This window comes from Euprymna scolopes, chromosome 14 (genome assembly GCF_053919585.1).
Source record: "Euprymna scolopes isolate OS-2025 chromosome 14, ASM5391958v1, whole genome shotgun sequence".
Classification (NCBI taxonomy): domain Eukaryota; kingdom Metazoa; phylum Mollusca; class Cephalopoda; order Sepiida; family Sepiolidae; genus Euprymna; species Euprymna scolopes.
The window spans coordinates 133370024-133383886 of record NC_136495.1 but is presented as its reverse complement, the minus strand read 5'-3'; the positions used below and the strand labels follow the sequence as shown (position 1 = coordinate 133383886).

The following is a 13863-nucleotide window of genomic DNA, read 5'->3' as shown; positions in this document are numbered from 1 at the left end:
GTAGGAATTCAGTCAAGCTACCAGATAATATAGATGTGTTAACGTAGGCATGTAGGGCCTAGACAATAAAATGCGTATATATATATATATATATATATATATATATATATATATATATATATGTGTGTGTGTGTGTGTGTGTGTGCGCGCGTGTGTGTGTGTGCGTGTGTGTGTCCGTGTCTCTCTGTCTGTTTGTATGCAAGTGTGTATGTGTGACGTTTTTGCGTGTGCGTACGTGCACCAGCTGTGACTCGGAGATAAGATATCACCCAAAGTAATGTAGATATGTGCTGGCGCATGTAGCTACCTAAGTAGGTAAGGAGTGACAATTGCAGTAAAAAATTATTATTATTATTATTATTATTATTATTATTATTATTATTATTATTATTATTGAAGCCAATGCAAGGGTCTATCAACAAACAGAAAGCTTTTTATCACCCCTCTTAAAGAATTTAACCTATTACAAATACCATGAACTCACACAGATAGCGAAACTATGTAAATTTCTATTTGGAAATCTTATCAAGTATGCTTAAGTCTTAAAACATGTCTAAACCATTCACATCTGGCATGTACGTCAATTTTACAACAATTGTTCCGCACAGTCGTATGTTAAAAACTTTTCTAGTTTGTATCTTAATGTATCATTTTATTCTACTGGTCAAGCGGCAACACTCCTATTTATTGACGAATTTGTCATGAGTCGACAGAGTTGTACTGACAGCATCTTATTATTTTAGTTATGCGCACATATATATATATATATATAAATATATATATATATATATATATATATATATATATATATATATTGTAATAGTTTACTGTGATAGGAATCATATTATAACAGATATTCATTCTTACGAGTTGTAAACTACATGCTTAATCACATACATTTAAATTTTTACGTATTGTTATAGTCGGGATGGTTTACCGACATTTCATCACCTGGTATTTAATCACCCGACTATTAATCACGGGCATATATTTACTAGACATGAAATCGCATGGTTTTTCATCACTTTGACACTTAATTACTCGACACCGTAACAATTAATCACCTCCCAAGGACAAACCTAAATCATGGGGTTATTTTTACGAGAGATTAAAATCTATATGGTAAAACTGTTCCTCTCCAGCTAATCATGCAGGTAGTTAGGGGAGAGGCTATCTGTTCGCGTAAAGTAAATATCAGCAACTTGTTTTAAAACTTTTTACCAAATAAACAATAAACTCTACATTTATTTCAATTAATTTATTTTTCATTTAAAAAAGTAAGCAAACTACTGCAATTAGTTTCTTGTATAAACGACATCCATGAAGATGAGGGCAATAGTTTGCAATAATGGATATACAGATTATGAAGTATAATCTTCAAGGATTCAAAAAAATAGAAAAAAATATAATTTTGTAAAAAATAATATCTTTCAAGCGCTTTCAGGATCCCAAAGTGATTAAATGTCTCTATATCGTTAAGTGTCCACCTGATTAGAAAAGCATATGATAAAATGTCTAGTGATGAAAAGTCCGTGATTAATAGTCGTGCGATTAAATGTCGGTTGATAGAAAGACAGTACACCAATCGGAATAACGGGGAGCCGGCAGGGTTACTACACGTAAGCATTTCCAGTACAGAAACACGTAGAATACTTTTTTTTCCGACATATAATAATCTATATAGTGATAGGTTTGGATTTTGCTATTGATCGATTCGGTAGAGGATATTTCTATTAAGGAGGAGTACAGGTGCAGAAAGTTCATTGAATAATCTGAAATTAAAATGAGTTCTGTAATCAAAGAACCGACGTGACTAATTGGCGGATTTAAAAAAATGCCTTTTGTCCCATACTTAATATCACCCTCTACGTCATAATTAATGCCAAATCCAACTCCAGCCATTTCAGACACAAGAAAATGGAAAACCTAAACTGTGTCAATCGCTTTATTGCTGATTAGTAAAATATCAATATTTCACTAAATGCACGTCACAAAAAAAAATGAAAATTGAACAAACCGATCACCAAATCGAAAAAAATAAGGGCATCAGGAGAAACCTTTCAGACAGTTATATTCGGAAAATTCGTAGTGAAGTCAACCCAAACTCAAACAGCACCATATCGCTCCAAGATCCAGGCAGACCGGATACAATGTGTTGAATGAGACTGCAAGGCACAGCAAACCTCTTCCAAGGCCTCCATTGAGCAAACAACATAGGGAAATGCAAATGGCTTGGACACAGACTTAGATGAAAATGGATTGCCAACAGATCTTATTTACTCTTGACGGTCCGGAGTTCATCGCCAACAAGGAGGTGGAGGCATCATGTTTTGGCCGGAAATCATTAGGGAAAAGTTGGTTGGACCATGCCGCGTGACAGAAGGTGTAAGACTTACCAGCAATGCGTACACGGCCTTTTGGATAATCATTTGTCGATATGACTAGATGACCTATCATTGTCACGTCGCTTTCAGATGATTTTTTACATAACAATGTACCATCCCATCCTGGTTAGGAAGACTGCAGCCTCCCTTGAATCTATGGGATCCGTTGGGGGAACTCTCGTGACGTAGCCACCGTGTTCTCCATACCTTAACCTCATTGAATATCTCTGGTCAATATTAAAAAGAGAAGTTTATGAGGAAGCAAAACAATTTACTTCAAACGATGCCTTCTGGAGGAACATAGTTGATGTTGCTAGATCCATAACTTCTTTTAAGATCAAACAATTAACTTCCTCAGGGGGGAAAGCTTGTTTGAAGTTATTTAAAAACGGTGGATATATCGATAAATAACTCATTTATATGAGAGTTATACCTAGGATATGTTTTTGTTTATTATTCTTTGACAGAAAAATATAATAAAAAGTACAGTTCGCAAGATAAGACCTTGTAGTTTTGCCTTAAAACAACATTTTAAGAGATCTGCAATAAAGCGAGTGACAGTGGAAATTCCTCGATAAAGAAAAAAAATGTCATAACTTCGTGAATATCGCATGAATCTGAATATAATTCTTGGAAATAACTAACTTAAGCAGCCTTTTGATGATATAATTTTCATTTTGTTGTGACGTATATTTAGTAAAATATTGATATTTTATAACCTGCATATAAAGTCAGTGACACTGTTCATATAAAGTTTATTACTAAGTTAACGGAAAATAATGTAGAGATCATTCTATGACTCCAGATAGATAATATATCCGTCTTTACGCAATACTCCACCTACATGAAAATCAGATAGGTTCTTAGATGGAATACTGTTTTCACATCTGGAGATTAGTCTAGGGCATGTACGTCGATGAGACATACGAGCTATCAATTATCAGAACACAATCGATTAAAATAACACGGAAATACCTTAATGCATCGGTGGAACAGAGGTTGAAGCTTGCTTTAAACTTAGTTCACAAGCCTAGTTCCCGTATATAACTGATTCGTAGCATAAAATATTTTAAGAAAACTGTAAACGATGCTCATTCCTTTTTTGTGTACCAAACGTTGAACAAAACTTCAATAAGAAAAAAATATTTCTTGCCCAAAACAATCTATCAGTGAAGTGCAATTCTACAGGTTTAGTCCACAGTTGATTAAAACGTGATTATTGTAGTTGTAGATATAAATACTGTGGAGCTATCTAATTATGTAATTATTCCCAACCATTTTCAGTTTTGGAACGATTAGTAATGTGATCATAGGAAATTTATCCGACTATACCAGAAGATCGTTAGCCATACTTCACTTATTGTATTTTATATGCTTGACATCCGCGCTGGGTAGGTTGAACACATTCGAGTTCTGAAAGAAGTGTCTAAAATGTCTTCACACTCGTAAGAGAGATGGTTTGAATGACGACATGATCAGCAGTAATCTTGGCTTCCTACTGTATGTAGGTTACAAATTGTGGATGACTATTTTTCGAATCAATATAATAGTTATAAAGCCCTTATCAAAAGCGCAAGTTCGCCCGGGTTTAGAGAATTAAGAAAAATATCACCTTTAGTAAGAATTTTGAATCTCGGTGGTGGAATATTCTTATGGTTGTTTGCTCTGCATGTCCGTTCATTTATAGGCACTTAATTTGATTGAATCATTGCGTAAATTGACAGTGGTATAAAGGAAAGATGATAGGCTACGTAATCTAGGGTGAAATTGTCACTGGTTGCACATATAACTTTCTATACTACAAGCAGAAATTATAACGTTCTACACTGATGTTTGTGGAAGTATTAATCACTGCAGGTGTAAAAATAATTGCCAATACTTATAATATAATTGTTAATATTTATTTGAAAAATATGATAGTTGTAAAGCTTCTCCAAAAATAATGGAATTATGCCGTTCTACATTGATGATTGCGTAATCAAAAACAGTAGTTTGTGTAGGCATGAGAAAAATTGTTAATATTGGTTGTTTAAATAAAAACACACACATATATATATACACACATATGCACACAATATATATATATGCATATATATATATATATATATATTGAGTAAAAGGATTCATAATTGAGAATTAAAATAAGTTTAATAAAAAATACAAAATCAACTCGAGTGTACGATCGTTTCGAAGACGGTGTTTTTATTGAAATATACAATATGTCTTGAATAATATTTGGATAAAAGTTTTTCTATAAACAAATTCTCCTCATCAGCAAAAATAGAAGGGGGGAGGTTAAAGACACCAAAAATTAATCATTTTTTTGTTGTAAGTAAGGCCGGTATTTCTTTTTTCGATGGGAAGACTTTGTTTAAAGAAAAACTTTTACACAATTTGACTAAAATATATCGACAAAAATTGAGTACAATATGTTTACTAAAATATATTTTAAGGAAAGAATGCGGCATAATATACATAATATGTGTTTCGTCCTCTCTATGACTAATCAGTGTGAATATCTGTTATAGTACCGAAACTGAGTTAATGTACGTAAGTTTTGTTTTCCTAAGTGTTGGACTTTTTGTGTGTTTTCGAATAGTATTATATCCCTCTCTCTTTTTCTCTCTCTTTCTCTATCTATCTATCTATCTCTATCCCTCGGTCTGTCTGCCTCTCTCCCCCCTCTCTCCCTCACTCTCTCTCTCTCTTTCTATATATATATATATATATATATATATTTATATATATATATACATATATATATAATCATTTAAAAATTACACATCTAACTAACATAGTTATATATATATATATATATATATATATATATATATATATATATGCACTAATATACGAAACAGAACTTTATGTTGATCGATTGATTATATGTTTCGAAATAAAAATAAAGTCAAATATTCAATAATCAAATCATTATATAAGTTAAATTGTTTTATGGAGAAATCAATACATATATATATATACATACATATATATATATATATGCAAATGTATATATATATATACAAATATACATACACATATATATATATATATACTTATGTGAAATATACTGAGTTCGTGTAATTCAGTAAATTTTCATATACCAATAGGTTTAAAGCCAAAAATGGTTGACTTAAGGATTAAGCCACAAAATTATCACAGTTCATAATTGAGCATTTAAATACTGTGTGCGCAAAATCAAGACTTCAAGACAATGTGTTGATGGCAACAAAAAGTGTATTTCCTTTTACTTTACAATTGTCTCAATGTCCAGTTAGACAATTTCAAGCATTATATCATGTGAATATATATATTTATATATATATATATATATATATATATATATATATATATATATATATATATGCTTTATTTTACTTCAGTCCTAGCTATCAGAATTAAAGGAGCCCACTACCTGGGGCTAACACTTGACCTCTTGAATTCTCGAACTCTATGCGTAGATAATCCATTAAAGTACTTTATCTCTGAAACACTGCGTTATTGAATAAATTGAGAACATACTTTTCCTCTCCTCAATTAACAGTTTCCATATGTTCTAGTTCATCTTTTGTTTTGGTCTATTAGTCTTACTGGGTTCCAGGACAAGAATTTATCTAGTCTGGTGGAGTATCCGGCATCGTGCTATTACTTGAAGTAACATCACTTGGCAAAGGTGAACCATTCCTCGTAAAAGATAATGTGAGTAAGCTATCGTCAGGAGATTTTATTTGGCCAGCGAATACTATGGGATTTTTAATATTAACTCAGGGAAAATATCCTCACGTTCTTACTAACACTAACCCCTGTACAGAGAAACCTTAGACACTCGAGGGAAACCTCTAGTAGGCATTTAACTTATATATATATATATATATATATATATATATATATATATATATATATATATATATATGGGGGAGTCTACGAAAATCCCTAAAATTAAATTTATTTCATCCACTCATTAATTATGTTGTCCGAAACATATTTGAAAGAATAATTTTCCATCAAAAAATGTGACTTTCCTCATGGCATTAATAATCTAGCACTGAATGAAACATATTCACACGTGTTAGGCACACGTAATACTCAGAAACCACACCCCAAAATATTCACCACGTGGACATGTACGTGTGCTCCTTATACGATGCATTCAAGTACAACATTACACCGTCAACTAATTTCACATTCATTCGCATGCATACCTGTGTATGTAGGAAAGTACAGACATACAAAAATCAGTTCAGTTCAACATAAAAATAACAAGAAAACAAAATGTGTCCCTCTCTTAATTGCCATAAGTAGTTTTGTCCTTCTACTCCTCATTATAGCTCCTTATTCTCTTTCAATTACGAGGGCAATTCTGTTAATACATTTTTTAGTTTGCAGCAGTTTATTTAACTGTATATGTATAAGCCTGACGAATCCTATAGTGGATGAAACGCAGAATATTCAGTGTAGCTTAATCGCCATATATATTTTATAAATTACTAACTAGCTCTACCTACGTATTGAGCACTTTTGAAGTAAATACTTAAAGTTTACGCATAAATCTATATTTTCGTATATTAGGTTTATGTGAGTAAATGAAGTAGTTATATATATATATATATATATATATATATATATGTGTGTGTGTGTGTGTGTGTGTGTGTATATAGATATACATATATACGTATAGGTATATATGTGTATATATGTGTATATATAGATATACATATATACGTATATGTGTGTATATATATATATATAAATATATATATATGTATATATATACATATAACACACACACACACACACACATTTAGCTTTTGTTTTGTTTTTTTTTGTTCTTTTGTCACCCTGTGTGTGTATATATATATATATATATATATATATATATATATATATATATATATATATATATATATATATATGGTGACAAAAAAAAAGAAGCTAAATGGAGGCTATTTAGAACATATGCTGTAGAAGGGAGAAAAAAACAGGCCAAAGACCGTTGCGTTTTGATGTGATGTTTGGAAATATAGTAAACTAGTTATGACCAAAGTTCATATCATTCGGACAAAACACTAAGAAACGGGGCCCGTTTTTTGTGTCACCCCGTAAATATATATATGTATATATATATATATATATGTATATATATATATATATATATATATATATATATATATATATATATATATATATATGTGCTAGTGTAGGGACGATGAATCGGAATCGGAAATCGCAAACAGCAGAATCGGAAAAATGTATGCCGATTTTGCGATGCCGAAACTATTCTTTTACTTGTCTTTTTTTTTTATTTGATTTTGTTTTAAGCTAAATCTTCCGTTGCTGGTGATAAATAATAAATATTTATTGATTTTAAACCACCAGTGAAGGTAAAATCGAAAGATCATCCCCCCATCACATGTACATTTTACGTTTTGGAAAATATTTGCACATTTAACACGTATGTTTTTCTTTTACGGTAACCAGAGAAAAATACAACTGTATAGATAACTATTTGGATATTGCTAAAGGATCGGAATCGGAATCGGTAATTGTATCGGAATCGCAAATTTAGTACGGAATCGGTAATTGTATTTGAATCAGGAAAAATATTGGAATCGTCTTTATCCCTAATATATGCTTGTATTTTTATGTGTATATGTACACATACTCAAATACACACACACACACACACACACAGACAGATATGATATATATCTATACGTTTTTAATAAAATTTATATATATATATATATATATATATATATATATGTGTGAGTGTGTGTGTGTGTGTGTGTGTGTGTGTGTGTGTGTGTGTTCTTCGTGTGTTTTTTTCGACTATCAATAAAATGATCAAGAAAAATAAAGAATAACAGAAAGGCAACTCGTTGAGAATATGTTGCAAAAAATGTTATTTGTGTTTGTTTTTTTTGCGATACGTTTTGAATGAATTCAAATATTTACAAAAGTGCATTTTTACCTAAATGCGAGTTGGGAAAAATGTTCCCTTTAACCAACTTGGCACGTCTACATGAGGAGCGGCATAATATTGTTTTTAAAATATAATTATCCACTGACACGTTTTTCGTCGCCTACGTCTCGCTAGAGTGGCTGAATTTAGCGAGATTCGAAATCGGGATATATATATATATATATATATATATATATATATATATATATATATATATATATATATATATATATATAATCGAACGATTTTTGTATAAAAGACCAAAAGGGAAGTTTACGTCAATTATGAGCACATTCTTATTATTTCACATATATCATGTTTTAGGGAAAAAACGAAATATATTTACACCTAAAATTACATTAGCTCCGCCGATACCAAAATACTACTACTACTACTACTACTACTACTACTACTAATAATAATAATAATAATAATAATAATAATAATAATAATAATAATAATAATAATAATAATAGAACTCTAGATGGCCGAAAAGAAAGGAAATACCATAAAAATTACGTTGGAAGAGGACTCGAGCCTTGGGGAGGCTTATAGTCACCCTATTTCCATTGAGGACTAATGGTCATTGCCAGCGATGTGTCAATGAACAACGGCCGTTGCGATTATGCAAATTGATTTTAAAATGTTATGGAAAGAGTAGGAGAGTTCTGGAAATATGGGGATACTGCTCGTCATCCAGACTCTAGGGCACACCACAGATTGTTCTCAAAGAGGAATTTTGACAAAAAAAAGTATTGACTTTTAAAAAGGGGGTTCACTTTATCGTTATAACGTTCTACTTCCTTGCTACCTGATTTACTGTCCATACCTTTACCGATGTGTCATGGAAATAGAACACCTTTCAAAAAGTTATTCATTATGTTTTTTTTTTAATGTTTCTGAAGTCCGTAATCTATGATAATCGTCGGGAATTTTTTTTTTAAAAAGACGGTGAAAAACGCACATTTCTAGGGGGTGGCCACTCTCGTACAGGTCCGCCGAAACTTCTGATTATAACTTTTGATAGAACTTCTGGTGCGTAAAAACAACAACAAAACAATAACAACAATAATAACAATAAAAATAATAGTTATAATAATCATCGTCATTTTATTGATATTTATAAGAATGAAAAAGATAATTTGATATGTCACTTATGTGGACGTTCATGCAAAAGATATCTATATTTAAGTACTTGGATTGATTTGTAAACTTAGAGTAAAACTTAAAATAACAAATTATCCGAAATTGAAAAAATAAAAACAGAAATGAAAAACTCAAGCATGCAAAACACGCGTAGACTAACCGCGCATTCTAAACTAATAGCACGATAAAGAGACTGATCATTATGTACTCACCTGTACCAGTCAAATCCCTTTTGGTAGTGTCGATCAAAAAAATGAGGTTCCGGTCCCGGTGCCCTTACGTTTGGATGTAGGCGCAAAAATTCTAATACTGCCCGAGTGCCGCCCTTTTTAACACCGATTATTATGGCTTGGGGCAGCTTTTTGGTTGCAATTGTCTGGGCACGTATGCCCGAAGGTCTACTACTACGATCATGCTGCAGAAGGGCACGGCCGCTATGCCCTTCTATACTGAATGGAGTGCCGACATCAAATTTGTCAGCAGTTAGTGGCGCCGACGCATGGACAGAATCAATCGATACAGGCGATAATGATGATAACGATGATGATTGAGATGCTGACTGATTTTTCAGCGATGCTTGTAATTCCGGTGTCGGCTTGCGACTCTGCGTCTGCGACAGGCTGAAAGACTGTTTAACGTCTGCGTTCACCTCGTGTTGAGTAACCGAGGAAAAAGACGGCCAAACTGCCACAAAGGGCGAAGACGGGGATAACGAGCTTTGTTTTTCTGTTTGGACGGCAGTGCTCAGCTGATCATGTTTCGAAGAGAAAGAGGAGCTCGTTCGCTGTGGTAACGATAGCGAATGTGTTAAGCGTGTCGTAGCGGTTCGTTTTGTAATGATTCTCGGTTTAACTACATTTACATTGTTGTTAGTTACATCGGAAAGATCATACCCAACGTCTTCCGTCTCATGTTTAGCATCGTCCCCAACGTTATAATCATCACCATTCCCATTTTCAACATCCCTGTATTCAAAATAACTGTCATTGTTTTTACCCTTCATCTTATATACAAATAGGTTCTTCTGCTTAATTAGCATGTCTTTGGTCACTTCAGTCCGTTCCGTCATGGAACTATTTACAACCGGTGTTTCTGTTATAAATGCCGAATGAACTGTTGCCTGTGACTCATCAGACAACGAATAACTATAATCCTCTTTTTTATCTGCATATATCACATTATTCTCATCAGCGAATCCCGTACCCGACATTTTAGTTTTACCGGGAACATTAGAACTTAAAGTGTTCATGTTTATTTGGCTTTTTTCTCCGTGAGGGGTAAGGATGTCTTTCACTGAATCCCTATCACGTGTACCGCTGTAATAGTACGTATTAAAGTTCACACTCCGCGTGGGTAATGTTAAAGATTTCCATTGTTTTAAAGTTTGTTTTCCCCCATTAAAAGCTAGGGCCGTTTTTAAAATTCCACGCTGATTTTCTTTAGTGGGATAACGTTCAGTGAAATCGATCGAGTCGGAATACGATTTCGCACTCTTTTCTGTTTTGCTTTTAGACAGAATGTTTTTAAAGTCTATGAAGTTAGTAATACTGTGCCTATTATCTTTTAATATCTGTGTGCTGACTCTTCTGTCTGGGACGACACGAGTTATTGAATCTTCTACGGAGTAATTCCCATTGTTAACCGGTGTTGAAGCATTACTTTTCATTGTTCTGTTTGTATTTCTGAATACACTGTGTTGCATTCTGTCTCTTGTGCTGAGTGTCTCTTCTTGCGATGATTGTGTGCGAGATTTCCTTTCCGGTGAATTCGAATCATATATTTTTAGAAACCAATAATGAAAACTTGTCGGAAATCCTTGACCATTCCTTGCCTTTAATGAGGCAATAATTCGCGATTCATCTTTCTGTTTCGATTTTAAGCCCTCTTTCTGTTTGCGACTAATATCCTGTTGCATTTGTATTGTTTGTTGATGGTGGTGCACATGGTCCAGGGTTACTTTTTTGTGTTGTATTGTTACCTTTTGTTGCAGTATTGACGTTTGTCTTCGTTGAGATGAAGTATCGAAAACAAACGAACGTGGAGACCCAGATGACAAGACTAAGGTATCCGGAGTTGATGCATGCAAGGTTTTCCTAATTTCAAACTTTTTTCTTGGAAATTCCCTATCAAGGTGAGAATCTCGATCTGCTAACCGACTAGGAACAATAAACATTTCCGAAGATCCGATTCTTATATTTGTGGATACGATTCTTCGCTCATCATATCTGTCGGACTGTGATGTTGGTAAAGGCCGGTCAGATTCCGGTAAAGCTCTATCTGTCGCAGACGATAAATCCGAAGTATTTGATAACATTAGACCTACACCAGGTTCCCAACGTGTGGGTAACGCTGCTCTGTCAGCACTAATAACAGTATTGCAGCTAAATAAAAGTGAGTAAACCATGGTTGTGAAAAATCCGACGGTCATAACGGTTAATAAAAATATTCTGCGTCTCATTCGGAATTTCCGATAACTGTTCATATCCGGGTTGTCCGGGACAACATTATTTTTTAAAAAGTAGAACACGGGGCCACCCGTATATAGTTTTCTAGAGCTTGTTCGAATGTCCCCACCCTTAATATTTTGAGTACTAGAAGGCCTGTCTTCCGTGTTTGTAATGTTTCTTTTCGTTTTGGTATCTGTGTGCGGAGAGTCCGGGGTGAACGTTGCTTTTTGAAAGTCATTGTCGGGAGGGAAGACTGTAGAATGCGAGGATTTTGGAGCAGTGGGCCGGGTTGGAGTGACGGGAATGTCTGTCCTGGTATCTGACACTTGCATCCGGGCGACATGGTTAGTCTGGGCTATCATGCCCTGAGGAGTTTTACAAAAGTGGACGATAGCTATGACTAAATTAAACGTGACGGTATACAACAGATTGGTTTTATGATGGATGGAAATTTATAATAAAAGGAAAAAAACAGAATCTCTTTGGAATTGGCATAAACTTTCTTCGGTAAAGACAATAATACTCCAAACTATTTTATTGTTGTTGTTGCTCTGACCCGTGCAAAGAAGGACACTGCTTGAGTTGCCGAGGGCACAGTCAATTTAGACAGACGCGGTGAAGATGATAATAAACTGCCGGTTGTCGTGGTATGTCGTCCTGAACGGAAAGGCAGTAGCAGCCGAGCTGGGAGCGAAGAAGAGGTTGATGACAATGGGTTAAGATTATTTGGAGATTTCCACGGCGATGATAATTGCCGGATAGAAGCAGATAAAATAAAGCGGTTTACGAGTATTCCAAATAATGCGGAAACAGTCCTCCACAGCGTGATACACACGAGGAATATTCCAATTCGCCGGAGTTGTGAACGTCCTTGTTTTAAGTCTCCGGAAATATCCAAGTATTGTGTTAAAAACAAAGGCAAAATTGTAATATTTTTCTTGTACTCCTTTGTCGCTGTTACATATTTAATATTAAAATCCGGGTACAAATATTTTAAGTATCCGCAACTGCTGTTGTTGTATAAATGCTCGTCTGAGTTTGTATGGTTGGATCCGATCGTGTTGCTTATGCTACTGCAGTGGGATTCGTTTAAATGCATCCTATTTGGCAGAGTGGTTCGACTTAGGGTAGCGAACGGGTAAGAGGGTGAACCCGACCGCCACGCAAGTGGACACTTGTACTGAAATTTAGAGTCCAGCGAAGGTAACTGGCCAGTCCATGTTGTATTGGTGAAGCTGGAGAGAAAGATAGAGTAAGAAAGAAAGGGACGGATAAATTAGTGTTGATTTTTTTTTTTTTTTTTATGGGAAAATGCTTGTTGTTGTAAATATTTTTTCTTCTTTTTCTTTTATGGGCTGGTCTAAGTAGCATCCAGTCGTAGCATAATTATTAGTAAATATGGAATTGACAACATTGAGCTGTGGTGAGACATACCACACAGCTAAGCGTTTGACTGCATTAGTTCTTTTCTACGGTTTATCACATGTGGGCTTGTAATAGTAGTAGTGGGAGCAGTAGTCGTCAGCGGCGGTGGCTATCGTAGGGTTGTGTCTGCGCCCATAGCTCAGGGCTTCGGCGAGAGTGAATGAAATAGTGAGGCCGAGGCGTGACAAGGCAGCAGCGTAGCAGGGTGAAGCGAGAGTGCGTGCGTGTGTGTATCAGTGTCGAAATCGGAGGAGAGGGACGGCGTAAGATGGGAAATAAGATGGGAAATAATATAATGGGAGAACAAGAGAGAAGAAGAAGAAGAAGAAGAAGAAGAAGAAGAAGAAGAAGAAGAAGAAGAAGAAGAAGAAGGATGGTGTGTGGGGAGGTTTATGAATTAAGAGGAAGGAAGGGCCAAGTATAGAGAACTAACTGAAAGATAATAAAAAAAAAGGCGGAACGTAAAAATAAAGAAAGTATAAATGTTGAATTTGAGTGA

At 34.4% G+C, this 13863-nt stretch overlaps 1 protein-coding gene across 1 annotated transcript in view; it reads right to left on the bottom strand.

The window, feature by feature from the left end:
• LOC145293274 (uncharacterized) overlaps positions 1-13610 on the bottom strand; it is a 129600-nt gene extending 115990 nt beyond the window's left edge. Inside the window, exon 1 of the mRNA XM_080139875.1 lies at positions 9705-13610. Coding sequence (XP_079996001.1) covers positions 9705-12301 — 2597 coding nt within the window. The 5' untranslated portion in view covers positions 12302-13610. The remainder of the gene's footprint in view (positions 1-9704) is intronic.
• Positions 13611-13863: the final 253 nt, after the last annotated feature.